A 27,768-nucleotide genomic window follows, 5' to 3' on the forward strand; every position below is an offset into this window, starting at 1 on the left:
TCCATAAAGTCAGTATATAGCCAAAATCTTCCCACTGGAAGTGAAAGTGGGAGGCTACCTAGACATTACCTCTGTCAGGGTACTACCTCTGCCAAGAAAGTGGTTTTCCACTGCTAGTAGGAAAACCACCTTAGTGCTCATAATATTTCCCCTAACAGGGGGATGGGGACACTGCAGGGAGGGGATACTGTGCGGCCCCTGCCTGTGGCACTGTGTCCAGGCTGTTGGGCAGTGCCTGGCTCCTCTGCACCCCACTCTTGCAGCCTTTTAGCTTTTAACTGTTCTTTGCTCCTGAGGAACAGGGGCAGGGAGACCTCCTGCAGGAGCCCTGAGATGGGGGAAGCCCCCCAGTGAGTGCTGGGAGGGGTCACTGGGCTGGCACTGTCCCAGTTCCTCAGGGCAGTTTAAAAGGCAATTAGGACTGGTAGTAGAAATGATATCTTTTATCAGACCAGCAAGAATATTGCAAAAAAAATTTGCAAAAAGCTTACAATTAAAGGGGGTTTTTTTGCACAAATCTTGTTGATCTAATAAAAGATATCATCTCTACTAGCAGTCTTGATTACCTTTTCCTCTAGACTAATACGACTACAACCTGGATACCTGACCCAGAGCAGCTAACACCCTAAAGACCCCGTCATCTACCTCACGTCCCTCCCCGCAGCGCCCTGTACCCACCGAGCAGGAGCCATGTTCCTTCGCTTCTATTGGCCACAAGGAGGAGGGCGGGGCACGCGGGTCTTAAATATTCAAATAAGGGCGGAGCCTCGCGCGCCCCCTCCCCGCGGCGCGGCGCGGTGCATCCTGGGGCGGGAAGTCCAGCAAGCATTCGCCGCCCGTTACGAAGAGGGGCCGAGCGACTGTGTTTCCCGGCATGACCCGCGGCGCGGCGCTGCTATAAAAGGGGGGGCGCCGGGGGCGCGCGCGGTTCAGAAGCCGCGCAGCTAGTGGTGTGGTTTGTGTTAGAGAGCGTGGATGAGGCCTGAGGTGGCGGCGGCGCAGGGCAGCCCCGGGCTGGCCCCGGCAGCGCTGGAGCAGCTGAAGCAGCGCGCGGCCGAGTGCGTGGAGCAGAGCGCGGCGCGGTTGGGCGCGCTGAGCCGCTGCATCTGGGCCCGACCCGAGCTGGCCTACGCGGAGCACCAAGCGCACGACGCCATGACGCGCTTCTTCACCGCACCGGAGCTGCCGGGCGCTGCCTGGGCCGTGCAGCCGCGCTACAAGCTCGACACCGCCTTCCGCGCCGACTGGGCCCCGGCCGAGCCCGCCGCCCCGGGCCTAGCGCCGCGCCCGCTGCACCTGGCCTTCCTGTGCGAGTACGACGCCCTGCCCGGCATCGGCCACGCCTGTGGCCACAACCTCATCGCCGAGGTGGGCGCCGCCGCGGCGCTGGGGCTCAAGGGCGCCCTGGAGAGCGCGCCCCTAGCCCCGGTGAAGGTGAGTCCTGCCCTCTCCCCCCTCCGCGCCCGCTGCCCCGCCTGACTGAGCGGCGCGTGTGACAGCCGCCCGCTCCTCCGCCCCGCAGGTGACAGTGCTGGGTACCCCGGCAGAAGAGGAGGGAGGCGGCAAAATCGACCTGATCGAGGCTGGGGCCTTCGACGATGTGGACGTGGTTTTCATGGCCCACCCAGCGCAGGAGGACGCGACCTACCTTCCTGATGTAGCTGAGCACGAGTGAGTATTTGCTGTTTTCTTATGCCACTTGACTGTGCTGTGTCCCTATCCCTTGCCCAAGAAAGGGGCTCGCTAGGAGCAGCTCCTGTTGTAAGCAGGTGCTGGCATCCTAGGGAGCTGCGGCAGTACGGCACCTGGATGGATGTGAAGGCTGAGATGAGGTTTTTGTATCCTATGAAATGTAAGAGTCCAGCCTGCATCTGTTGTAAGGGAGAGCTTGTTCGGCTTGTTAAAAGGGTGGTAAGATACAGCTGCTGGCCAGGGCAAGAGGGTCCCCTTGGGGACTTGGGAGCTCCCTTGCAGACCTCAGGCGAATGAGCTGTTCCAAGGACTGGTCCTGGGGGACTCTGCTAGTAACTTTTATTTCCAGCCTAACAGTCCCCTTTTCAGCACTGTCCCTTCCTGTTTCCTCTTCGTCCTGCTCTCACCCACTCTAGGGTGGATGGTAAGCATGGGTGCACTGTATCTTCAAGCAGAATGCACCTATCTCTTAGTTTTCATATCCCACCCTAGTAAAGGAGGTATAGGACAACTTTGTAAGTGCTGGTGTAGTATGTTTTCCAGGAAACCCTTGTTTATGCTGGTGTTACAGTCTTTTACTCTCTTTTGTTTTAATTGTGTATTTTAGACATTGAACACGTTCTGTTACTTTGCGTCTTCTTCAGGATGTATGTTTTTAATCAGAAATCTTCCTCTTTGAATGTTAAGGGACACTGAAAAAACCAACAACACCTTAAAGCTCTTTGGAGTTCATTAGAAAGATCTAGTTCCATCCTCTTTCCCTCCAACCCCCACTTAAAATGCATTTCTTGCATGATGATACGGTAGCATTCACACTAATTCTTGTGCCTTAAGGAATCAGCATTCTTTGAAAGAGCAAAGTGCCCTGGGGTTTCTTGAGGTAATGGGGATTGTGCTCGTTAGCCAGAACAGGTCTGCAAGGGAGTTCTCAGGTTGTCAAGTTCAGTCTCTTGCTGTGGCAGACAGCCATGTCATATAATCCTTTTAATAAATCAGTTAAACTCTCTCTTAAAGCTGGGTAAGTTTTGGCCCCCCATAACTGATAGGAAGTCAGTTCTAAGACCTGCTTTTGTGACGGTTGGGAACCTTCTTATTTTATATATGGCTAACTTATACCTATTTGTTCTGTTACCAGCATTTGTCCCAAAGCTCTAAGCATCTCTTCTTTTCCTGGTGTTGATCTCCAATGTATTTATAGACCAGTCGTACCCCCTAAGAGCTTTTGTGTAGTCTTGCTTTGCAAGGTAGGTTGTCCACTTTAGTGGTCGTGCTAGTAGCCTCTCCCTGCACCTGTTCTGGCTTGGAGTTCATCTTTCTTGAATGTAGGCTACCAGAATTTTCCATGGCTTACCCATGATATAGCTACCACTCTGTCTGTGTCTAGTATTATCTTGCCTTTCTCATTACTGCTTGTGGCTTAAAGTAATCTTACAATCACATGTGTGAGAAAAGCTCCTAAACTATAGCAGAATTTCTAAATGCCAAATTGTGAGACTTTGCACTTTTTACTATTAAACTTATCATGCTTTTATTACACTGGTCTTCAAGATTATTGAATTTTTTCTGTGTCCTAATCTAAACGTGCTTCATATTGGCAGTACCTTGAAGGACTCCACTAGTAATTTCTGTCCAAGATTAATAGTTGCCCTTTCAGCATGACCTGCTGCTCTTTTCTCCTTTATCCAATTTCGTATCCACTTTAGAATTATCGTATTAATTCCCTGGCTTTTCCCGCTTAATTTCCCATGTGGCATTGTATGAAATGGCTTACTGAAATCCAGATAATGTGGTCAATCTCATCCTTATTTTCTTAAAAAAAAAAAAAAACAGTTATCAAAAAAATATTGAGATAGTCTGGCACAGTCTACCTCTTGTAAAATCATACTGCATTTTATGCATTTCCATTTACCTTCATATCTTCAGTTACTGTTTCCTTCAAAATATGTGCATCTTGCATATAGTTGCGGTCAGGGAAATGAGGTTGTAGTTGCCGGGATATCATTCCCCTTTCTTAAATATAGGCAGCATGGGTGCTCCAAACTAGTCGTACCAGTATTTTTATTAAAAATCCTTGCTGCCAGACCTACCACATCATGCGAGTTCTTTCAGAATTTTGGGGTGCAGATCATCTAGTCCCCTAGCACAAGTGCATCAAATTCTTTGGGACTTCTTTGACACGACTCAGTTTCTGGTTTCATGCACATATTTCCATTAGCTACTTCTATTCAGTCATGTCCTTAGTGAAGTGTGAGGCAACATTCATTTTAGTTTTTGTCTTGTTTTTTTCCCAGTGACTTGGAGATTTTTATTTTGCAACCTGTCTGTGCTACACTGCAGACACTTCTTTCTCTAGACATGTACATGAAAAGAATTCAAAGAATCTTTAGTTTTTTGTTTAATTTCATAGAAAATTAGGGTTGGAAGGGACCTCAGGAGGTCATCTAGTGGGCCATCCCCACCTAGATCATTCCAGCCAGGGCTTTGTCAAGTCAGGCCTTAAAAACCTCCAAAGATGGAGATATCACAGCCTCTCCAGGTAACCTGTTCCAGTGCTTCACCACCCTCCTAGTGAGAGGTTTTCGTAATATTGAACCTAAATTTCCCTTGCTGCAACTTGAGACCATCATTCCTTGTCCTATCATCACTAAGAACAGTCTAGCTGCATCCTCTTATGGAACCACCTTCAGTTGGTTAGTTTCCTTTGACCTCAGCCTCACTTTTGGTAGTTCTCATTTTATCCTTATACTTCCTTACCTCCAAGATGTAGTGTTTTTTTTATCACACTTCTCCTCCCCCACCTTCTTTGTCAACTCTCTCCCAGCTTTTGCTAATGATTAGGGCCTTATCAAGTTCATGGCAGAAATGGATTGTGCTGTGGCTCCTTTAATGTAACAAGTTCCTTCCTGTGTGCTGCCCGCCCCCCCCCCCCCCCCCCCCCCCCGGCCTCTCTGCTGCTGATTGGTGGAGGGGCCCTGCCTGCGGCTCACTCCTGATTGGCAGGGAAGTAAAAACCGTGATTTTAAATGTGGTGCTGGTTTTCCTCTCCACCAGTGGCTGCTGGGGCCCCTCGGCCAATCGGTGGTGGGGAGGCAAAAACAGCACCATGTTTCAAGCCATGTTTCATGCTTCCACGCTGATCGGGAGCAAGTCTCAAGCAGGGCCACTCCACCAGTCAGCAGGGAGGATGGGGCCGCATGTGGGGAAACCTGCAAAATTAAAGGAGATGCAGCACAGCCCACTTTGGCTGTGAAGTCAGTAGGGCCCTAATTATGATTTATTCATTTGGTTAAGCCCTGGAACCTTTTACTACAAGTTTTTTCCCTTCCCCCTTGCTTGGGATACAGGTCTCAGTTTCTGTATCTTTGATAATAAAGGCATTCCAAGATGCATTTCACTCCTGTATGAAATAACCTTGTTGTTATTTCTAAGGCCTTGGAATGCTTTTTCTTAAACCATATGTCTTAACTTGTTTAAGGATAGTGCTCCTTAAATTTAAGAGAAGCTATAGATATGTTTTGCTTTCTGCATTGTTCTGTTGACAGCCATCCAGTTTGTCTGAATCATCAGTGGAACATTGAAAGGTTGGGTATATAGATCTCAAAGTTCACTTAATGAAATTCTAGAAAATACTTATAAAAATGGGGTAATATGGTATCATCATATTATTCTTGCTTCTCTACAGGTTTTTCTTGTGCAGGCTATAAAGCTCAAGTTCTGGTCTGCATGTTCTGTGCTTCACTTTAAGATGGAGAGACTATACCACTGACAATTATCCAAACTTAGTAGATTTCAAAATTCAGGTCTTTATGAAATGAAATGGTAAAGGGGATGTAGGAATATTTATGGTAACTTATAATTCAGTGGCTTTACAAGTGGGTTTTTTACCTTAATTTACTGAGGGTTCAGGGGCTGGGAGTATACTTAGTGTTTAAAAACACTTCAAAATAACTTCTTTTCAAAAAAGATTATGCTTTTGAAAACTGGAAGGTGTTGGACAGGTAAGAACTTAAAGGTGTAGATCTGATATTGCAATTACTTTTTTAACTATAAGCTAAGCTCTACATATGTTGTATTTAATTACTGGCAGGGCTGACTTCTTGCTCCTTGACTACTTCTCTTACTTGTGTTGCCTAAATAAGGTCTCTTGCCTCCCTGTAACTGCATGTTAGAAGTGAGGCAGAAAAATTACAGGAAGCTTCCTTTATTTATAATTTGATTTAACTGAAGCCTGCTTAAAACCTTTGACTTGTCTGTCTCTGTCTTGAACCTATGCATTTCTGAAGAAGAGTGGAATCTTTATGCCAGCACCTCCTTTGTTTTCTGCAAAGTGGTTGGGTGCTGAAAGGTTCTGTGATGAACTGGATTGCAGTTTATATAGCTTTTTATTACTATTGGCTTTTTATTATTACAGATTTAATTTTTAAATGCATGGTATACACTTTCAATGCATGGAGTTTTTTAGTCTTGCTTTTCAGTTTTGGAATGGTAGTACATTTGGGTAAGAATTTAACTTAATCTTTAAGTTTTTTCAAGACTTTCTGCTGCTCTAATGGTGGCTTAATATTCCCACACACTAATTTATGCTAAATCGCTCATTAATTTTTCTCCTCGCAATACTTGAGTGTAACAAATTTAACTGTGTGGATCCAAATGGAATTTGTTTTTGACCCGTTAAGCTTAAAATAAGTGCTCCCTTTTATTTCCTAGTGTAACTGTGAAATACTATGGAAAAGCTTCTCATGCTGCTGCTTATCCTTGGGAAGGAGTAAATGCATTAGATGCTGCTGTTCTTGCATACAACAATCTATCAGTTTTAAGACAGCAAATGAAACCTACCTGGAGAGTTCACGGTGAGAGTTTCTTTAAAATTTATGTCAAGCAAGTAAAACTTTAGGTTAGTCAGACAAAAGACAGCATTGTTACACTAAGTACAGTCATTTCAAATATTGAAATAGCTGTGTTTGTTTCTAAAATACCTTTTTAGGGAACTCTTGTAATAGCAGGGAAGTTTAGAATTCATTGTTGAAAGCAAATGAATAGGGTGGAAGTATGAGTTAACATTACAAATGTTTTCCCCCAACATTTGTACATTGCATGGGACAAATAAATATATGTAAAGCTACACAAACAGCCATGACTGAACAATAGCATGGTCGGACTCATGCCATAACTTATCAAAAATCAAGATATGAATGGGTGAAGAGTTTGTATTGGTGCAACTACCTATAAAACTGTTTTCAAAACTGAAAACCTGAAAATAATTTTTTAGGGTGGAGTGATCAGCCAGAGCAAGATCTAACTTTGGTAATAAAAGCCATCTTGTGGCAGGCTCAGGGGCCTAGGCACTGGCTTGCAACAATAGCTCTAATTTTCCAGCAGACCTGCGTGCATAGAGGAGATATCTCTAAACTAATGTTTAGCATCAAAATATTCTAGACTTTGGGTCAATGAAGATTTTTTTTTTTGCGAGACCCCATTGTAAAAATGACCATGTCATGAAATTTGTTTCTCAGTATTCCAAACAGGCTTGTTTTTCTTTCCCTACTTGAATGTATAAAAAAAACTGCCAGCCTGGAAAGAAAATACAATGAACATCAGGATATTTTAGCCAAAGAGAAATTGTACCCATAATTAATTTAAACTAGCTAGCTGACTTGGTGTGGATGTGTGCACTACACTCCTACAGTAAGTTTGGTTTTTTGTCTTTTTGCTTTTTTCCCCCCTGTTACTTTAACAGCATATCTTCAAACACATTCTTCTCTGCTTGCTTGCCGGCTTCTCATTGCATTCCATCCCAAGGTCTTCTAATCTAGATCTAAGAACTTAAATTTTGAGGCTCTCTTCCATGTTTTGCAAACTAGTGGTTGCCATATCTTTGAAGACTGTTAGAGGCTTTACTTTTTCCAGGTCTTTCATGTTCAGAATCAGTATCTTTTGTGCTTTGAGACTACAAGATTTTGCTTCTTGACAGTCGTACATTTCCAGGCTCCAGTGACACTAAACAACTAGTAGCATTCAGCAGTATTTTGCAAAACACCTGAAATTTCAAATATGCTAGGATAGGGTGTTTTCCAAAAATGATGGTATGACTGCAGGCTTACTTATTCCAAATATATGAATTAGCTGTGAAGCTCCTGAGGACCCTGACAGCAAGCCTGTCTGTGGTTTTAAGAACAAAAAAGAACCTTAGTTGACGGGTAAAGTTTAATGCATTCCTGAGCAAGATATTCAACACTATAAGAAACTGTACTTTAACTATTAAATTACTTTATCAATAACTGGCTGCTTCTGTACTACATGTGAAAACAACATAACTGGTATCCATTTGTTGAAGAATGCTTTCTGGTCAAATATGAACTCACCCCCCCACAACCCTGTGTAAAATCAGATTTTTACAAAACTTAAAATCAGTAGAAATATATTTCCAAAGAATGAAGAGGTAGATTGAGTGTGAGGATTCTAGTAAGTTTACATTCCCCTGCATTGCAGCAAATGCAGATTACTACCAAGGAAGAATCCAAATGTTACACCAGTGCAGAAGAATCTGAAAATGACTAGAAACTCATCTCTGTCCAAACTGGCAAAGCAAAATGGGAACACGTGGCATAAGTGGTAAAGTAATTTTCTTTAAATTCTTTTTTTTTTTTTAATCTGTCATTCTGGAAGAAGCCTGGTATAACCAGTTTGCCTGTAACTGTGAGGGAGGAACATGAAAAATGAGGGGATATCCTTGTTTGACTTCAGTTATGGAGAAGTGCTTGGCTACATTTTAGATCAGATACTTCTCTTGCACCTGATGAACTATTGTTTCATACAAGTTTGTTTAATTTCTCATGTGCCACAGTGTTAGCAAGACTGTTTCACTGCTTTAAATATCTGCAGTTGATGGCAGGATAGAATTGCACATGCTAGTCCTGCTCATTTTATTTATTTATTTGGAAATCAATTTGAATAACTCTGTCCAAAAGAGTGCTGCAATACCAACCTGAGAACCCCTTTTCACATTATGCTTTTCTTATTCACGTAATTGTAAGAAATAAAAGAGAAGGGTTTTAAATAGGATGTTTTCAGTGCTTGCTAGCTTTTTTTCTCGTATACAATGTACACATTACACCCAAAATTGAAGTGCATGTATTAACTGGGGAAACCTGATTTTTTTTCCTTCCTGAATGAGATAGTCAGGAAACTGCTTTGATTCCTATTCTGCGGTACAGCAGCTGTTGCATTACTACTTGGGCAGCTGAGGGAGTCGGTTGACTCACTGACCCATTGTTCTTTACTCCAGAGTTGTTAAGTACTGTCTCTCCTCTTTAATGGTCTTGATGTTCCACTAATCAACTAACCTTTCTTGAGGCAATTTTGTTTTCTGCTAGTTTGCCTTGATCTTTCTCCTCCTGTTTCACAGTGTTGGAGACTCTTTAGCTCTTCTCAAAATCATGGATCCACCCATGGAGACAAGTCTCTAGCAGCAGGTAGGGTTTCAGCTGTAGTTAAACAGGAAAGGGAGGGTGAGGCAGCTGAAGAGTAGGTCTCTCCACTCTGCAGCCATAAATCTGGAAAAAAATCTTTTTTTCCCTTCATTCTGCCTTTCAAAAAACATGTTGTGCATTATATTTGGGGGCACAGTATATGCGAGAGAATACAGTATTTCCTTAGCTTATGTTTTAATGCTTTCAACTGGCTTGTTCATTTAGCTCTTGGATAAGCAGCTTCTTAAGGCTAAGAATATAAGATTCCTTTATCTTCTGCAGCATTAACAGCTTGGCTTCTCTCTTTCAGGTGTAATAAAAAATGGTGGTGTGAAACCTAACATCATCCCTTCTTACTCTGAGCTAGAATTTTACTTGCGTGCCCCTTCTGTGACGGAGCTCTCTGTTCTGACAGAGAAAGCTGAAAACTGCTTCAAAGCTGCAGCACTGGCCACTGGATGTAAAGTAAGAATTTCTTAGAGCTTGATTTAGTATTTTTTATCACACTGAAAGATGAGTTAGGATATTAAGTTTCCCTTCATAAGATTTTGTGATGCATGGTTTGAAACAAATGTAAACTTACTATTTCATCAACTCAGAAAGGAGTGATTATACTATGCCCTTTTTCTAAAGCCTTGATTAAAGGCAGTCTGCCCTTTCTTTCCCAAACAGCTGGAGTTTTAGGTGAAGGCAGATTACATGCATTTTTAAATTGGTAGCTCCCAGTCTTTCAGGATTTGTGACCTCATTTCCTGTATACATCTATCTTTTTCTGTTGAATTTCTCTGGGTCTTGCAAGTGATCTGACCTACTTCTGATACAATCTCTGCTTTGGGAAATTAATGCAGTACATATTAAGGTTGTTATTTGGGCACTTTTAAATGATTGAGTGAAACTAAATGACTTTCAGCCCTGCTTGGTAGTATTTATTTTGGCTTTGTGGAGGTGATCTTAGGAGGAGGAGGAAGTCCGCTGCTCAGCAAAGATGCTCTCTGGCTAAATACAGATGGTCAAAAACCACTAGGCTGAATCGATTCAATCTTTGCAGGTTAATCTAAGCAACATTGATTGAAGTGGTAAGCAAGTGAACAGACATTCATTTGTGATTCTGGAAATACAGCCACGTGCCTGCAGTGACCCAGGCCAGAAGCTGGAGGGTGCTAGAGCATGCCTCCCTGCTTGGCTGGAGCAGACTGCTTGGACCAAGGCTAGCCTGCCTACCCTGCAAGAAGGAGTTTGCAGGGTAGGTGCAAAGCATCCTGGTATGCTGGGGGACAGTAAATTAGCTTGACTCTGGAGGGGATCTGGAATAGACCGGATTTAGGCTAAATTGGTTTGCTGTACTGTGGGGCTAAGAGCGGGTGGGCATGCGGGGCCAGCACCAGCGGGGCCCAGAGCCAAGGTAGCAGGGGTGTGGGGTCCTGGCTGGCAGGGGCTCTATGGAGTTGAGCTGGCTTCTCTCTCTCCGTGCTGGCACAGCCTATCCTGGCTCCATAGACATGGGGTTCCCAACCGCTGGGCTGTGGGTTCTGCTGCCAGTAGTTGCATACAGGCAGCAGGGCAGCCCTAGGAGGGAGGCAGCTGGCTCTGTGCCCCATCCTGCTCCTGCTGCCATGGCTGCCCCTGGCAAGGTGCAGCAGGTACTGGGGCCTGCGCTGCCTGGGAGCAGGGGATTGTGCCAGGGTGGAGGATGAGGAGGCGGGTCTGCTGCTTGCTCCTAGCAGAGATCCTTTTCCTGAGCAGCCCCAGCTGGGTCCCCCTGGGCCACCATCTGCACAGCCCCCACCCTGTAAAAATTAAATTTTAAACATATAAAATAAACAAATCTGTAAATTTTATATAGTTTGCAGGTCCACAGTATAAAAAGGTTGGGAACCCCTGCCATAAGCCCCTGCCAGCCTGTACCCCATGCTCCTACTGTCCCACACTGGGCCCTGCCAGGTCCCACTCGCCCACTTGCTTCCAGTCCCCCACTGCTGCTTTCCCCACTTCCTTGTTTGCCCACCAGCCACTCTCACATGGCTCCCATACCCACAATACCATACCCCCACACATGCATCCACCCACCCATAGCTCCCCACAAACCCACCCCCCCAACATCCCTGCGCACCACACAATATATGGGCAAGACTGCATTCTGAGCTAGTATGCTATCACATCTACGTGTATATATAGCACAAATGCACACAAATCAAGACAAAAAATATATTTTTAGATTAAATTAAAATTTATTATGGGTGTTTTGATTTTTAGTATACAATTAGTTTTTCCCCCAAAGATGGCAAGCCCTCTTCCCAAAAGGAGTACTTCCAGGGGCAAGGGGAAGGGACTTCCTGTGGCAAAGGTCAGAGGCCAATGAGGCGGGACTTCTGGTCCCAAGATGATGACCAGGGGATGGGGCACCTGTCAAGGGGCGGGGCTACCCATGCAGCCCTTAACAGCTTGCCAAAACTCAGTAAGTGGCTCTTTGCCTGGAATAATTGCCTGCCTCTGTTCTATAGGGATTCACACTTCTGGGACTTGAATCTGTGGTGGGAATTGGCAAGATTCTTAGCTTTGTTCCAGTTTAAGTTTTGGGAATTTTTTGACCAACAATAGTATTAATGAACTGTATGCAGAAGTAGAAAAGTCATTGTCATTTTTCTTAAAAGAAATCATGTCATAACACTAGTAGTTTTTTCTCATGATCTCCATATCAGTATAACGTGTAAAATGTATCATGGACTGATTTGTTCAGATTATATAGATGTTTAGTTAAACTGGATCTAACAAATGAAATATTGCATGTTACGTAGTATTTTTTTTCTTCGTTAGGTGGAAATAAAAGGTGATGGACATGATTACTATAATGTGCTTCCCAACAAGACTCTGCAGAAAATTTACAGAGAAAATGGAAAAAAGCTTGGAGTGGAATTTATTTCAGAAGAATCTATTTTAAATGGCTTGTCAGGTAACAGTGAAAATCTTTGTATTTTTCTGTTGCTTAGATCCCTCCAAGTTGGTTTTGACCAGTAACTAAAATTCTTAGTCAAGATTTGAAATTTTTCTTAGCTACATACATTCTTAATAGAAAATGGTGAGAGAGCAGAACTAAGTGAAGACTGCTTTGGTTGTTTAAAAAAAAAATCAAATGAGTAAACCAAATCAACTGCCCCAAAAGGGCTATATTGCTAATACATGCTTTCATGTCGATCACTTCAAGTGATCTCTTATATATAAGGGCATCTCTTATTTATGATGAAATAGAAAACAGTTACTTCTGGAATCTCTCGGCTTTAACCTTGGTTGGTAATGGAACCATCTACCAAAATTCCCTATCATGGACTACACTTCTTTCAGGGGAAGCTCCTGTCTTGGGATTCATCAAAAAGAAGCCTTATTGGGGTGCCCTCTCCTAAAGAACTACCTGTAGCCAGCCCTTTCATGGCTTCACAAGGAAAAAGCCTCTGCCTTTGAAATCGTGGTGTCCCCAGTGATCCATAGCACCCCGACCTCAAAAAGCACCTTTTTCATTAGACTTTAGGACAGGTGTGTTTTTCTTCTTCAAAAATGGGGCTAGGTCAGTGCTGACATCCCAAACAGCAAAGCAGACAAGTCAGCTGCAAACCAAACATTCTGTATTGCACACCTTTTTTCGGACTCCACTCTGCCCTCCTTGGGACTTCTTTTTCTCTCCAGCTTTCTGTTTTCTCTGGGACTAGGTCTGTCAGCCTTACCCTCTCTCCTGTTGAAAAACTGTAGTATTAACCCAGGGACTAACACTCATCCAGTCAAATCAAATAATCACATAAAACCAAACGGGGAGTAGTCTGTGGTTGCCTGCTAAATCCAGACCAGAATATCCCCCTAGTGAAAAAGGCATCTAGATATCATACTTATGCAACTGTTTACATCAGGGCATGTCCACACTTGGTCCCCTATAGTGTCCTGGCTAGAACTCAGTCCACTTACCCTCTCTCATGGCATTCCTTCCCTCCAGTTGCTGGTGCATCAGTCTTTCTTGCATCCTACCTTTTTGCCAGGTTGGTTCCTTCAGAGGTAAGTCTGTAGCTCTTCCATTGTCTTTGCCAGGCTCTTAACAGAAATCTAGAGAAACTGGTCTCAAACTTAGACTTCATGGCCTGGCTGTTCTTCTTAGCTGCGGAATATTTTGTCACCTCTTTTAAGGCTTCTGCTAAGCTTTGTGGTTTGAATCTGTTCAGGATTTTACTTTTTCTCAATTAAGAAAGAAGAAAAGTAATTTACAGTGGTGTATAGAACAGAAAAGTTGTTAACAGATACGTGTACTTGTTACAACCTTCACCCCAGTGTTTAGCATTGTGAGGTTTATAGTTTCATAGATTTCGTAGACATTAGGGCTGGATGGGACCTCGGAAGATCGAGTCCAGCCCCCGCCCAAAGGGCAGGAAGTCAGCTGGGGTCATAGGATCCCAGCAAGATAAGCATCCAATTTGCTCTTGAAAGTATTCAATGTGGGTGCTTGAACCACCTCTAATGGCAGGCTGTTCCAGACCATGGGGGCTTGGACAGTAAAGAAATTCTTCCTTATGTCCAGCCTGAAAATGTCTTGCAGTAGTTTATGACCATTCAACCTCATCATCCCTTGGGGCACTCTGGTGAACAAACAATTTTAATTATGTGTACTTGCTGCCCCAGTATTTGAGGCAGTGACACAGCGTGGGCAAAATATGGCCTGCAGGCAGGCACCAACCATGTAAGTGGATCCCACCCTGCCAGTGGTTGCCCTTGCTGTACTATTTTTGAGGCCACATGTCACCTGCTCCCACTTCTGGCCGTGCGTGCTGTGCTCCCAGCCTCTCCCACTGGAGGGTGCCAACCCCAGTCAGCAGGTACAGCTTCTGGGCAAGACTGCTTCTGACGTTGCTGCAGCCTCTCTGGGAACTTCTGGGCTCTCCCAGCCTCCAGTAACTCTTCTTCCTGTCCCTGCTGCAGTGCTCTGGCCAGCAGGTAGGGATGGGAAGCTGCAGTGTTGAGGGGAGCAGGGTGGGCTCTGCCTGCAGCTTGTTTTGGGTCCTGCTCATGCATAGCTAGGTGGGGAAGTGTGTGGATGCACATGCAGCCAGCTATAGAAAAGTGGTGTGCGGTTGTGGCTGCTGCATGCAACCCTGCCCCCAGTTTGGCAGTGCCTGTGCAGCCTCACCGTGGCCCCCCCGGTCCTGCTCCTGCGAGAAACATACTCCACATCCCCTGCTGTCATTGAGACCTTTGCGGCAGCCAGTAAGGAGAGTGAGCTGGGATGAGGATGGGAAAGCATTGCTGTGTGCTGTGCGGCCAGTGGCGCCTGGCACGCCCCTCCTACTCCCCCAGGTAAGAAGTGAGCATGCTAGGGGAGACACTGCTGCCGCATGCTCTTTCCCTGCCCACCCGCCTACCAGCATGTACCCCTGAAAACCTTTCTAAGTACCCTTGGGGGTACATGTACTGTTTGCACCATTGTCTACCAGATAGTGCTTAGGGATCGTTAAATCACAATTAACCATTAAATGGAATGTGAAATACAAACACAGAGAACTCCAAGTGTCCCAAAATCAAAGTCTAACTTTATTACTACAACAAGTATTATCTTAGCAGTTTCTATATGCAGAGAGAAAAACACTTAGTACAATGATCTCATCCAATCCCAGGTGTTACTACTTTTCTCAGAAAAGACAGCTACTCAGTTCCTGAAGCAAAGGCAGTCCAGGCAGGTGTTGAAAGCTGGATTCAAGATGAAAATGACAATGACAAAGGCACACTTAACTTTCTTGCTCCCCTCTTTTATACTCTTCTTTAACTTGACTCCTTTGACTCCTTGTTTTCAGCTTGGTCTCTCTGCAGTCAGCATATTGTCCATATTTTATCCTGTCAGTATATGCCTTTGTTCAACAGACCCATTAGGAGCATGCCTCTTAATTTGGCCCTTTTTTAGTGGCTTACTTTAAGCATTGTCTGTTGGTCTCCTCCTTTATCACCTTTCATTAACATATCCAATCATCATCCCTCTGATTCAGCTGGTTAGTGCCAAGTTCAGTTAATTTGAGCTAGTAACAAAACGAGTACTATTTTGTATTGGGGGGGGGGAACTTCTCACAGTGATAGTAAAAGGAAAGAAACATCATGCGAGCAAACTCAAGGCTATAAGGTGCTCAAGGCGATAAGATGCTTGCGAGAAACAAGGCCAGCTGATGTTGCAAACACCAGCAAAAAGAAAACTTTAAAACAATACTATTATTCACCACTCTATAAACAGGTGCAACTTCAAAGCATAAAATATGCTAAGCCACCCTAATAGATACCCCTGGCTGACAATTTCTGATTTAATATATTGAATGACTTCAGAAAACCACGTTATGTGGTTATAAACCTGACTGCAATCAGTAGCAAGAAAAATGGTCCATAGTTTTGCTTCAAAGTAGGGAAAAATAGGTACTCTTTCTAATGCAACAGGCAGCAGTGTTTTTCCAGCACTGGGCTGGAATGACCCAGCTCAGGTGTGAGGCAGGCTGGCACTAGACCCTGGTGGCTGGGTTCAGGCTGGAGCCAATGGCTTTTTTGGGCTAGATCCTGCCTGTGGGCTGCAGGTTGCCAGTCCCTGCTCTAATAAATTGTTTCTAATCAGATGAAGCAAAAATACTCTTGTTTCCAGCAGTTCATGCTTTATTTTTCTGTTCACTTGAAACAAAACAAAAAATCCAGATAGGACTGGGAATCTATTAATCTGGTTTAGGGTAGGCAATACTGTAATACAGCCCTTCTGAGGCTGCTTTTTCTCTTTCCAGATCTTAGAAATGTTGACTCGAAGTAGGCTGACAGTTCAGGCTGTTGGATAAGTTTAAGGTTTAGTATAAGGGTTATGATGACACTAAGAGTTTTCTTGAATCTGCTAAAATTGTGTGTGAAAAGTTTGAGTGAGAGAGTATTTTTTGTTCTTCCTCCATTTTGACTAGCAAGTTATTTGGCCTCGTAGGGTGCAGACAGGAAGTGTAGCTCCCAGCTGTAACACACAAAGATCTATGCAAAATGTTCTGAGTTACAGTGTTACCCCGGACCAAACAGAAGTTCACTCTTGGTTCCAGGGGTGAAGGGAATGGAGCTGGGGCTGGGAGCCTACAGCCAGGTTTCCTTAGCAGTGGCCAGTGCTCGCTGTTTTCAGAATGGGAGGGGCAAAAGGCAGTGGAAGGAGCTCATTCTTGGGGCTCCCCAGACAATGCTGAAGGGTGGGGTGGGTAAATTGGGGGCCTCCCTACCTTGGGGGAGCTCTAATACACCTGCTCTATTCTCCAAGGGGCTGCATCTTCTCCTTCCTCCTCCTTCCCCCCCACCCTTCCCTTCCCTCCTCCCATTCTGAAAACAGTGACAGGCTGGGGATTCTGCAGACACTGTTACAAAAGACACATTTTGAAAAGTTTTTACCTGATACCTCATACAGTGAGGGGTCAGATTTATACTCGATTGGCCATTTTTAAAGCTATTTGCAGCTGCACACTTGTGTTTGTTCACAGATATAAACTACTTTTTGTGGCTAGATCAGGCAAAAATTGTCACTTCTGTCTGCACTTAAAAATGAGATGCAGATTCTATTAAGTTAGTCTTGATAATCTCAATATTTTATCTTTGGAAAATTGTAGTTTTCGGTCAACTTAGTGCTAAGGCTGGAAGGGCTTTCTTCCGATCAAAGAATTGCATGTTTGTATGTAATCTCATTTTGTACCTCAAAGCTATTTATAGTATGTGAGAGACAAAAATGGGAAGGGTGCTGACTATTGTTTCTCAGTACTCTTCCTAAAACAATGCAACTATTGACAAAATCTGCTCTATCATAATCTCAAGTAGAGGTGATATTTGTAGTGAACAGTATTCAGAGGGTGCATCTACATGTCCAGGTAATGTGCCTGAATTTTCTGTGCAGAAAATTTAAGCACATTAAACTGCTCCTGGGCATGCATCTGAACGTGCACCCACTTTGGGAGCACTGAGGGTAGCCCTGGGCTAGCAGAGGGCATGGGGGAGGGGGGGGCTCAGGCCTTGGTTCCAGGGGAGGGGAAGGGGTTGGGGACATCTTCCTTCCTATCCCCCAGAGCAGTTGTAAGCCACATGGAGAGCTGCTCTGGGGAGCAGGCAGGGAGCTGTCCCCAGCTCCCTGCCTGCCCCCAGAGCTTGGAGCTAGCCTTTGGGCCCATGCTGCCTGGCCTGACTTGGAGCAGTTTGTTCCTGCTCAGCGTCTGTGTGTGCTTCAGCACTTGAGTTCAATGGGCCATCTTCTAGTACCTGTATCTAATGATATTAGAAAACAACTCGTTAGACAAAGGTATTTTGCAGTAACTGCTGTGCACATGTAGATGCTGATGCTTTATTGTGCATTAGATTAGTCTTGTGCATAGTAAAGTATCTTTTGCAGACACCCAAAAAGTAAAAAAAACCTGTTTCTTCATAGTTCTTGGGTGATCAGTTTGAAAGGAATGCTATAAGCACCTGTCTAAATCAGTGATTCTCAATCTTTTTACATCCCAGGCACCCCAGGGAAAATATCAGCTCTTGTTTTTCACATTGGAAGAATAATACAGCAGTTCTTCTATTGCAAAGAACTGAAGAGAAACCCAACCTATAGTGTCAAAAAGATTCAAACCTGTTGTGGTCTAGTTTGCAAATCATGTATAGGTGTTTGCACACCCAACAGTGCTAATATTTCATAGCAGTCTACGGCACCCTTAAAAGGATCTCCCACCACCTCAGATTGCCATGGCACTCTGGTTGAGAATCACTGGTCTAAATGGTTCATATTTTGCTTTGTAGGGGTACACTGATAAAACATTTTCTTGACTGATGACTAATTATTAACCAGCCATATCAGCTGATACTGATCCTATAGCTGATTTTTCAGGAATGCAGCTTGGAAAGCAGTGTCTGGCTGGTAAGTCTGTGTGGGGGGAAGGAACAGAAGAGAGGGAAGTTGTTGGGGGATGGGGTAGATCAAGGCCCCCACAGTGAGGGAGGGAGAGGGGCAGGAGCAGGCACTGCCCAGCTAGGGCAGTAAATGTGACCCCGGGAGTGGGACAGAGCCACTGGCTCTCTGCCATTGCACAAACCCCTGGAGGAGGCATAGGGGGCTTGTGCCCCCCAGATCTGCATGGGGCAAGGGCAGGTTGCCTGCTGTGGGCTCTGGGCCAGGGGCTATGCCAGCCTCTTCCTGGTGGGGATGGGCTAGGGCTGTGCTTGGGGTGGGTGGGAGTGGCACTGGGAGGGGTGGCTATGGGGAATATTGACATGGCTAAAACCTACCACGTAGCCACCCCTCCCAGCATCACCCCTACCCACCCACCCTGAGTGCAGCCCCATCCTAAAGGGTCTGGCACAGCCCCTCGCCTGTAGTGGGCTGCCCACCCTTGTCTTGTGCGTAAATCTGGGGGGCAATGCCCCTCATGCTTCCCCTGGGAGTGCATGGAATGGTGGGGAGCTGCACCTTTCACTGCCCCTTGGATGACCCACCTGTGGCTCCATCTTGCTCCCAGGGTTGTGTTCACCACCCTAGCTAGGCAGCCCCTGCCCTGTTCCCTCCCTTACCACGGGGGTCTCAATCTGCTGCCGCCCCCCCCCCCCCCACTTACCAGCTAGATTTCATGGACATCAGGGCTGGAAGGGACCTCGGAAGATCATTGAGTCCAGCCCCCCTGCCTGAAGGCAGGAAGTCAGCTGGGGTCATAGGATCCCAGCAAGATAAGCATCCAATTTACTCTTGAAGGTGTTCAATGTAGGCGCTTGAACCACCTCTGCTGGCAGACTGTTCCAGACCTTGGGGGCTCGGACAGTAAAGAAATTCTTCCTTATGTCCAGCCTGAAATGGTCTTGCAGGAGTTTGTGACCGTTCGACCTCGTCATCCTTTGGGGCGCTCTGGTGAACAAACGTTCCCCCAGATCCTGGTGGTCACCCCTGATAAACTTATAAGCGGCCATCAGATCACCCCTGAGCCTACGCTTTTCCAGGCTAAAGAGTCCCATGGCTCTCAGCCTGTCATCGTAAGATCTGTTTTCCTGACCTCTGATCATGCACGTGGCTCTCCTCTGGCCTCTCTCAAGCTTCTCCACATCCTTTTTGAATTGTGGAGCCCAAAACTGGATGCAGTACTCCAGCTGTGGCCTCACCAAGGCTGAGTACAAGGGGAGAATGACGTCCCGGGATTTGCTCGAGAAGCATCTATGGATGCAAGCCAGTGTTTTGGTCACTTTATTAGCCGCAGCATCGCATTGCAGGCTCGTGTTCAACTTGTGGTCAATGATGACCCCCAAGCCTCTTTCTTCTGTAGTGCTAGCCAGCGTAGCACTGCCGAGCCTATAAGGATGCTGCAGGTTTTTCCTCCCAAGGTGGAGAACCCTGCATTTTTTGGTGTTAAACACGATCAGGTTCTCGTCTGCCCATTTGCTGAGCTTGTCCAGGTCAGCCTGGATCACCCGCCTATCTTCTGGCATGGATGCTGTACCCCAAAGTTTGGGGTCATCGGTGAACTTGGCCAGTCCACTCCTGACTCCAATGTCCACATCATTAATGAAGATGTTGAACAGTATGGGTCCCAGGACAGAGCCTTGAGGGACCCCACTGGTCACAGGGCACCACGATGAGTGACTGCCATCAATTACAACCCTCTGGGTCTGACCGCGGAGCCAGTTTCCTAGCCAGCGGATTGTGGTGGAGCCAAGGCCACAACTGGCCAGTTTGGCCAAGAGGTGATCATGGGATACCAGATCAAAAGCTTTTTTGAAGTCAAGATATATGACCTCAATCTCTTCTCCCTTGTCCAGGTGATAGGTCACGTGCTCGTAGAAGGAAATGAGATTGGTCAGACAAGACCTACCTACAACAAACCCGTGCTGGCTATCCCTTAGGATGTTAGCCTGGGCCAGTCCCTCAAGGATGGCCTCCTTAATAAACTTTTCTAAGATCTTCCCCAGGATAGAAGTCAGGCTGATGGGCCTGTAGTTAGCCGGATCCACTCTCCTCCTTTTCTTGAAGATCGGCACCACATTGGCCTTCTTCCAGTCTTCGGGCACTATACCAGAGCGCCAGGAGTTTTCAAAGACCCGTGCCAGGGGCTGGGCTATGACGCTCGCCAGCTCCTTGAGTACCCTGGGGTGCAGATTGTCAGGGCCGGCTGACTTGAAGGTATCCGGCTTCTCAAGATGTTCCTTCACGAGGTCAGCATTTATGGAGGGTAGGGGATCCCCATCACCCGGATCTCCCTGTCCCGTAGCAGGCATGGGCATCCCATGGGACTGATGAAAGACTGATGCAAAGTACCTATTTAATAGGTTGGCTTTTTCCTGGGCGTCAGTTGTCAGTTGCCCCATCTGGTTTAGCAGGGGTCCAACGTTGCCCTTGCTTTTCCTCTGGCTCCCCACATATCTGAAAAAGGACTTTTTGTTGTCCTTGATGCTTGAAGCTAGTTGGAGTTCAGTTGCAGCCTTGGCTTTCCTGGTTTGCTCCCTGCAGGACCTGCTTTCCAAGCTTGTAGGCTGCATTACTGGCCACTTGCGTGCTGCAGCTGTGCACAAGCATGTGGCATTTATTGGTGACATTACTGGCTACACCAGCCAAAAAAGGCAGATTGCCAATAATGTTAATTTTCTTTTTATTGGTGCCCATCTGATATGGACTGATGCATCAGTGCATCTCTAGTGTTCTGAAATGCTGCAGTTTTAGCTAGTGTTAATACCTAGGGCCTTAAGGCTTACTCAACCTCGCTAAAAAAGCACTGATGGTATCTTTAATGTTTCAAGGATAAGAATCTCCAAGGCTGCTATCAGTTATCATACACCTTTGTTTACAAAGCATTTGTATCTTATCATGACATCTATATGTGAGCTAACTTTTGTAAGTATATTGCTATGATCTGTTTCATTAGAACCCTTCAACCTTACCTTACCCTGCTTGATTTATTTGCCCTGTTTCGTTAGACTTGTACAAGTGCAAATAATTAAAGCCACACCTAAAGACATTGTTGCTTATCTCATCATGCAGTTCTTGAAGAATTCTACTCTGATCCATTTATATACGAGAAAGGTGTTCAGCTGGTACTGCTGAACTTCGGAAGTCTTTCAGACTGAAAGTGGTAACCATTAGATCTATATGAGTGCCTTCTTGAGAGGCTGTAAAATTTTGAAGCGACTCCACCTGTCTCAAATTCTATCAGTAGCTCCAGGGTCTTGCTGCTATGGCTGGAATGGAGCACTGTGCACCTTTTGGATAATCTTTGCACTGATGGTCTCTGCAAGGAAGCCTGCATATAGTCCTATTGTTAGATGTTACAAAGTGCAAACGCAACACATTTAAACCACTAAATGGGAGGAGATAAGGCATCTTGAAGCATTTAGTTCACTGCACATACATGATGAATTAGCTATTCCTCACAGTTGCACCTATTTGAAAAAAAAGTGTTCTATAGTGGAGGAGCTTGTCTACATGTACTGCCACTCTGAAATAGCAGACTTCACCAAATACATATATTGACTCTGCTTTGTAAGCAATATGCATATATTTACTGAGATTTGCAGGTTTTTATATGAACATAATGTCCTAGGTTGTTGGGGTTTTTTAACATCAAAGCTCTTATTTGTTTCATAAGATGTACATTAGAGCACTTGTTCATTGAGTGGCTTTTTTTCTCTCCCTAGGTTCCACTGATTTTGGAAATGTCTCATTTTTTGTTCCTGGAATTCATCCTTATTTTTATATTGGTTCAGATGCGTTAAATCATACTGAGCAGTTTACTGAAGCTGCAGGTAAGAGCTTTTTGAAATGCAAAGGGCTGCAATGCATAGATGTTCTCTGAAAATTCAGGTTTAGAAGAGGAATTGCTGACAGTGAGGAACAGTGACATTCTAGTCTTAAAATGTTGCATACATTTTAAGGTATATGAAATTTTGACACTTGCCTCCTATACAAATGATGATCCAGTATTATATTATCTATTATAAGATGGGAAGGGTCCACACTGCCCTTTCACTACAAATAGGTACTAAGAAACGCTCAGTAAGGTCAGTTTCATCCAATTAATATGAATTGATAATTGATTATGATCCATATTTGAATTGCAGCACTTCTTTCTATGCTATGTACTTATATGGATTGCTGGATGTAGCTGTATTGAGTGGTGGAATAAGCTAGGGTAGGTTGACAGCAGTGTCACTGATGTATCATTAGGGGATCATCTACTGATAGTAGAGCAAAGGAGATATTTGGTCACAGTTTATCAGCCATTTAAGGAATAAGTGAAGGTCATGTCTAAGATATCCTCAGGACAATGGTGAAGGGCTGAATTACATTTTAGGAATTCTGGTGTGGTTTAAGGTAGTGTAGCATGCACTGGTCCCAGTGATGGCTGCTTGGCCCCTGCTCTGTCCTCACTTCTTGGGCTTGCTCCCCTTCTCTTCACCTGCCATGCTGTGTGTTGTTACTAGATACTTAGAAAGAGAGGCTGCCCCAGGAAACCCTTACCCCACGCTGCTGTTGAGGTTTTATTACTCGGCACCATAAGGGCTTATTACATGCTCCAGCTGCCCCTTACATCATGCTCATGCCTCACAGATGTTACTGATTATGCTCTGTGTCCCATCTGGTAAGTGTCTCTCCCCAGGGGAATCCCTGGGTTCCTGTATCATATCTGTTAAATCTGTCACCTGAGTATCCTGTGCCTTAGGCCTCTGGCTCTTTAGTTAAAGAGCAAAGGACAATTATACTCTGCTCCCCAGGCATCCCAGTGCATCAGGCCTGCCTCAGGCTCTCTGGCTTTGCTCCTCAGCCTTTGGTCCTGCTCTAGCCCTGCTCCCAGGCCAGGCCAGTTGAAACCACTTTCCCTTCCATGTCAGCAGCAAGGGTGAGACTGCCTGCCCCGGTTCTGGCCCTGGGTTTCTCTCCCAGTTAAGCCATACCCCTTTCTAATCAGGTGCTCTCCTGTGTGCTGACAGCTCCTCCCAGAGCTGCCTTCTTAAAATAACAGGCATGCCCAGCAGCTCTTACAGGTGGGTCTTCATGCTTAGCAAGGAGGAGCTGTGGAACTGTTATATAGGGCTTGTGTGACCGCTTTCCAGAAGTTGCTGTGTAGGGTACAAGTGCATTATGATTGGGCTTGGCATAAGTGGGTAAAGTTAAGTTTACTGCATAAGGTGGTATTGAATATTCTGGTCTAATTTCAGGTGTTCACCACATTTTGGAAAAACAAGGCATCGGAGGGTGGCTTTAATTCTTGTTAATCAAGTTTTGGAGTATTTAATTAGTTCAGAGATGTTTGCTCTTTGCTATAGAGTTTTTAGTTTAAATCTTTTCATCTAGCTGCCTGCCACTAGCTTAAAGAAATGGCATGCATGCTTAGAGTGAAAACAAGTGGATTATATAGCAGTGGGAAATGAGCTCAGAGGTGGTTTCCTCTGCTTATGTTAAAGCACTTTACATTTGGAAGCATTTTTACAAGTAGAAATTTAGAAAATGATTTGGAGTTTAAACTCTGACACTTTTCCTCAAATATTTTATTTGCAGTCATTGAATACATGGGTTTAGTAGTGATATCTTAACCTGTAAGTCTTCTTTTTTACTACAGGGTCAGAAGAAGCTCAGTTCTATGCTTTGCGCACAGCAAAAGCTTTGGCGATGACTGCATTGGATATTATTTTCAAGCCAGACCTTCTGGAAAAAGTTAGAGAAGACTTTAGACAGGTGAAACTAAAAGAGCAAGGACCTTTAACTATTCTTCAAGGCAAAGGATCTGGCCTTGGCATTGGGGCAGCATGTGCATCACGTTAAATATTCTCCATTTCTGTGGGAGTAACTTAGTGGAATAATGGTTCTACTTGAAACCTAATGGAAGCTAGACAGACTTCTTAACTGTAGAAAGGATGACTTTGGACTCTTGAGGATATGAGAAATCAAATGGCAACATTTCACTTCTACTTCTCAAATTTTCTTTTTTCTAAATAACTTTAAGTAGCTATAAACTTGGTTGCTGTATTAACTAATATGCCACGTTTTCATAGATTTGCAAAGCATACAGTTAAACTTAGCACCAATGACAAATAACTTGGTGAATGTTTTAGAACCATCATATAGATAATTCTTCCATCTGTTACAGAACCCACATAAGAGAAGGGAGAATTAAATCTATGGCAGTTGTCGGTTACAAATGCTTGTAGTTTAAATATGTCAACCACAAATAGTAAACTTTCTATGATTTATGTCTAGAGGAACCATATATAAAAATCTGAGATGCATATCCACTAGCTGGAAATACGGACATTTAGGAGAACGTAAAATTCTAGAGAATTTCTATATTTGAGTGAAAGTGAGGTGTGTAAAATAATGATTCTGAATCCTTCAGCGTGTAAGTCAGTAGCTTCGTCCAAAGTTAGTATATAGAAGTTGTTGTGATGGTCAGTGATTGTGAGATCAAAGTATTAGGGGGGGGTTGTTTTTTTGGTCACCCTTTCTTAGAGCTGTATCTACTAATACTATCTATAGTTGTCTTATGGAAAGCGTACTTCCAGAGTGCCTCACAGTAGTTTCACAACATGCCTGTTAGAAAAGGAGTGCTGTCATCTCTGTATAAACTAAGGCATGGAGGGTACAGAGTAAAGGACTCAGTTTGGGTCACAAGTCTGCAGTGTAGGAATTAAGCCTAGGCCTGCCAAATCCCAGGATAGGAAAGAGACCTCTAATAATTCAGTTAGCTTGCATGGATTTACTTTAAAAATAGTGCTCTAATCCAGGGGTATCGATCTAGTCTTGCCCCAGGGAAGTGGTGCAGGATTGGTCCGTGGGCCAGGTAAATGGTGTGTGCCTAGGCCTGTGGGCTGTATTGGGCCCATGTATCCCCTTTCTACCCCCTTCAACTTCTGGTCTGGGATCCAGTGGGAAGAGGCCTGGTATCCTGGGCCCTTGGGGCTGCTGCTGTGAGAACAAGCTAAAAAGCCTAGCTCCTTCCCATGGTGCTGCTGGGGCTCCAACGCCCTCATTCCTACCTGAGTGCTTGGCTACTGCTACAGGAAGATCCCCCATCCAATCATCAGTTTGGATGTTTGACACGCCTATACTAATCTGTAGTCATTTCAGAACTGGATACTGAGAACTTTTTTATATATGCTGTGGGATGCAGTGCTTGGTGCTTTAATTAACAAGCCACACTAATTAAAAGCGCCCATGCATCACGTGTATCAGCATCCCAGTGCTGAAAAAACGGTGGTGGGACACTTAACTAAAGCTCATTGAATGAGTTTTATTTCAAAGCTCCCCACCGCCATTTTTTCAGTGTGGAGACAAGCTGGGTCACTGCTGCACATGATGCAGAAGGCTGCCTGAGTGCATCAGTTTCCATACTTCAGCAGACTCGATTTAATTAAGTTTGTTCTGACACTGGATTTCCAGTGTGTTGGAACAGGCTCCACACACGTGCATAGGAGCTCTGATTGTTGACCATTGTGATTCATTGGATATCGCTTCCAAATGGTGTGTAGCTTGTTTGGGTTCTCTTCACAGATCTTGGATTGTTAAAGTTTGTCCAAAGCATTTCACTTGGAGTTTCTTTTCAACAATGACTAAGCAGCTTGGAGATGAGTAGGAAAATCTTTTTTCCTGCATGTAAGTAAATGTCTTCACAGTAAGTAGCTTGGGGTATGTTAATTTGAAAGGCTTTATATCTCCATTATGCTTGTATGATTTTTCTCTTCTGTGAAATCTTTGTCTACAGTTTTGAGCTCCCCAAGTGATTTTTTTTCCACCCCCACCCCCTTTGTGGGCTACCTATTTTTATTTTCTGACTTTGTCCATAAAAAGTTCACAGAAGTAGTTGCACTACAAGCGTAAGCTTTTCCTTAAACTCAAAACTTTAAAATGCTGCACTGGTTTGATGACCTTTTTTTTTTTTAGAAGCTCACTTTTGTTCAGGGCCTTGGTTCCCTTTTCAAAATAGATAGCTATTGGGCTAAAACATACAAGAGTTCATTTAATCAAGTCTCTTTACCACAGGTAAACAAATTAGCTAGTTTTGCCATAATATAGATAAATTGTGGCCCCAGTTTTATTAACAGATATTCAGTTTTGCTCTGCTACACTATATCTGTATTTCTTCTGCTGTAATTGTTATCACCCTGTTCAGTATATGCATATTTTGCTATCAGCAGAGGGTTCTGTGCATCTCCTGCCTCCACAATGCTGTGCAGAACAGTGCAGCACTGTTTGCTTATGCTATGAACTCTAGAGATTTGTGCCTCCCAGACTGCTGTGCACAAGATTAGTTTCAAGGGGAGAAAAGGAAATTGCTTCCTAGCACTATGAGTTGAGCACTGTTTCCACCCTTAACATGTTCAGCTCTCTGCAAGATGTAGCAATGATGGTTTTACCTTCCTTATAAAGCACTGTATAAAAGCCGTGTGTTCAGAAGCTAGTCTTTCTCATTCAAAACTGAACTTTTAAGTTCTTTTAAAAGAGGTAGTTAGTTGTATTAGTCTGAAATCAAGTGGAAGGCAGGGCATAGTGGCATCTTTCTAAAAGACACTCTCTCTCTGCCTTCCCTTCTGCCAGTCTTTTTAAAAGAAGTGACTGGCAGTCTCCAGCTGCAAGCTTTTTCTTTTTCCTAACAACAATGGTAGTCAAATATAGCATTTAATAGCAACTTCTAAACTTTGTAACAGCTCCATTCACCCAATGACATGTATGCATTAGATTCGTGATTGCTGTTTTGCCTCAAATATCTACCTGGGCTAACTGGGCTTGGGTTTAAGGTTTCCACAGTTAGGATCTTAGTTCCATGACAATAATAGGTGGAATTTTTGAAGTGCCTGTATGACTGGAGCACAGTTCTTTTTTCACTTGTGACACTGAATCTCATAAGCACTTCTCAAAATCCCCACTTTAGCTCTTAAATTCCCATAACAACTTGTTTTCCCACAAGATCTTTTCACACTTGTTCCAGTATTCTCAAAACCGAATAATCTTTGGCAGAAATATTTAATGTAGCAAGTTAGAATGAATCTGTTGCAGACTAATGATTTACTTGAATGTTGCACTTTGGCACCATTTAAGGCTGGGTGATGGATATCAAACTTCTGTGATAGACTTCATAGAGCAGTGTTGGTAAGATCCATCTTACAACTTGAGGAAAAGATATGCCTGGTAGACTATGAAAACTGACGTATACCTTTTTTCATGAAGCTGTCCTGGACAAAGGAGAACTTTGGTTGTTACCAAACATACTTCAGCCGTTTACAAGGGTACAATAACCTTTCATTAGCTTGAGGTCCCTTCCGGCCCTTAAAATTTATGAAATCTATAACCCATTATTTTGTATCAGGTGCACTCTTTTCGAGTAATCATTGCTGTTTTACAGTTGTTGTTTTTACTTGTGCAATAAAAATTGATGTATGGTGTATAAAGACTTGTTCAACATATTCTAATGTAAAAATAAAGTTGTTTGCTTAGTGGTCATGGTGGTTTGAATATTTACTGTCAATCTTGGTGTAATGACTCCAGAAGAATAAATTATGCCAATGGGTGCATGGCTTTTTAGGGTTTTTTTTGAAGTTATGTACTGCTGTCCTCCTGGCTGGTCAAATCTGAACTACTTCACTGGGA

General features: G+C 44.2%; 1 protein-coding gene across 2 annotated transcripts; it reads left to right on the forward strand.

The window, feature by feature from the left end:
- Positions 1–803: 803 nt before the first annotated feature.
- PM20D2 (peptidase M20 domain containing 2) lies at positions 804–27,621 on the forward strand. Of its 2 annotated transcripts, XM_090036549.1 has the most exons (8): positions 804–1,434; positions 1,523–1,671; positions 6,400–6,542; positions 9,472–9,626; positions 11,976–12,111; positions 21,825–21,932; positions 23,747–23,862; positions 25,675–27,621. In XM_090036549.1, the coding sequence occupies exons 1-8, from the start codon at positions 976–978 to the stop codon at positions 25,687–25,689; spliced, it is 1,281 nt and encodes a 426-aa protein (XP_089892675.1). In that variant the 5' UTR covers positions 804–975; the 3' UTR covers positions 25,690–27,621. The 2 variants fall into 2 exon arrangements, with proteins under 2 accessions (XP_089892675.1, XP_089892666.1); XM_090036540.1 differs by having other exon boundaries at positions 808–1,434; positions 23,747–27,621.
- The last annotated feature ends 147 nt before the right edge of the window (positions 27,622–27,768 follow it).

This window comes from Crocodylus siamensis, chromosome 1 (assembly GCF_052110815.1).
Source record: "Crocodylus siamensis isolate JL-2025a chromosome 1, ASM5211081v1, whole genome shotgun sequence".
Lineage (NCBI taxonomy): Eukaryota > Metazoa > Chordata > Crocodylia > Crocodylidae > Crocodylus > Crocodylus siamensis.

Excerpts from the sequence above, each read along its gene's own strand:
- PM20D2 (XM_090036540.1), top strand. The coding sequence starts at position 976 with ATGAGGCCTGAGGTGGCGGCGGCGCAGGGCAGCCCCGGGCTGGCCCCG. Across the intron at positions 1,672-6,399 it reads CCTGATGTAGCTGAGCACGA|TGTAACTGTGAAATACTATG; the intron begins GTGAGTATTTGC and ends TTTATTTCCTAG. Across the intron at positions 12,112-21,824 it reads TATTTTAAATGGCTTGTCAG|GTTCCACTGATTTTGGAAAT; the intron begins GTAACAGTGAAA and ends TTCTCTCCCTAG.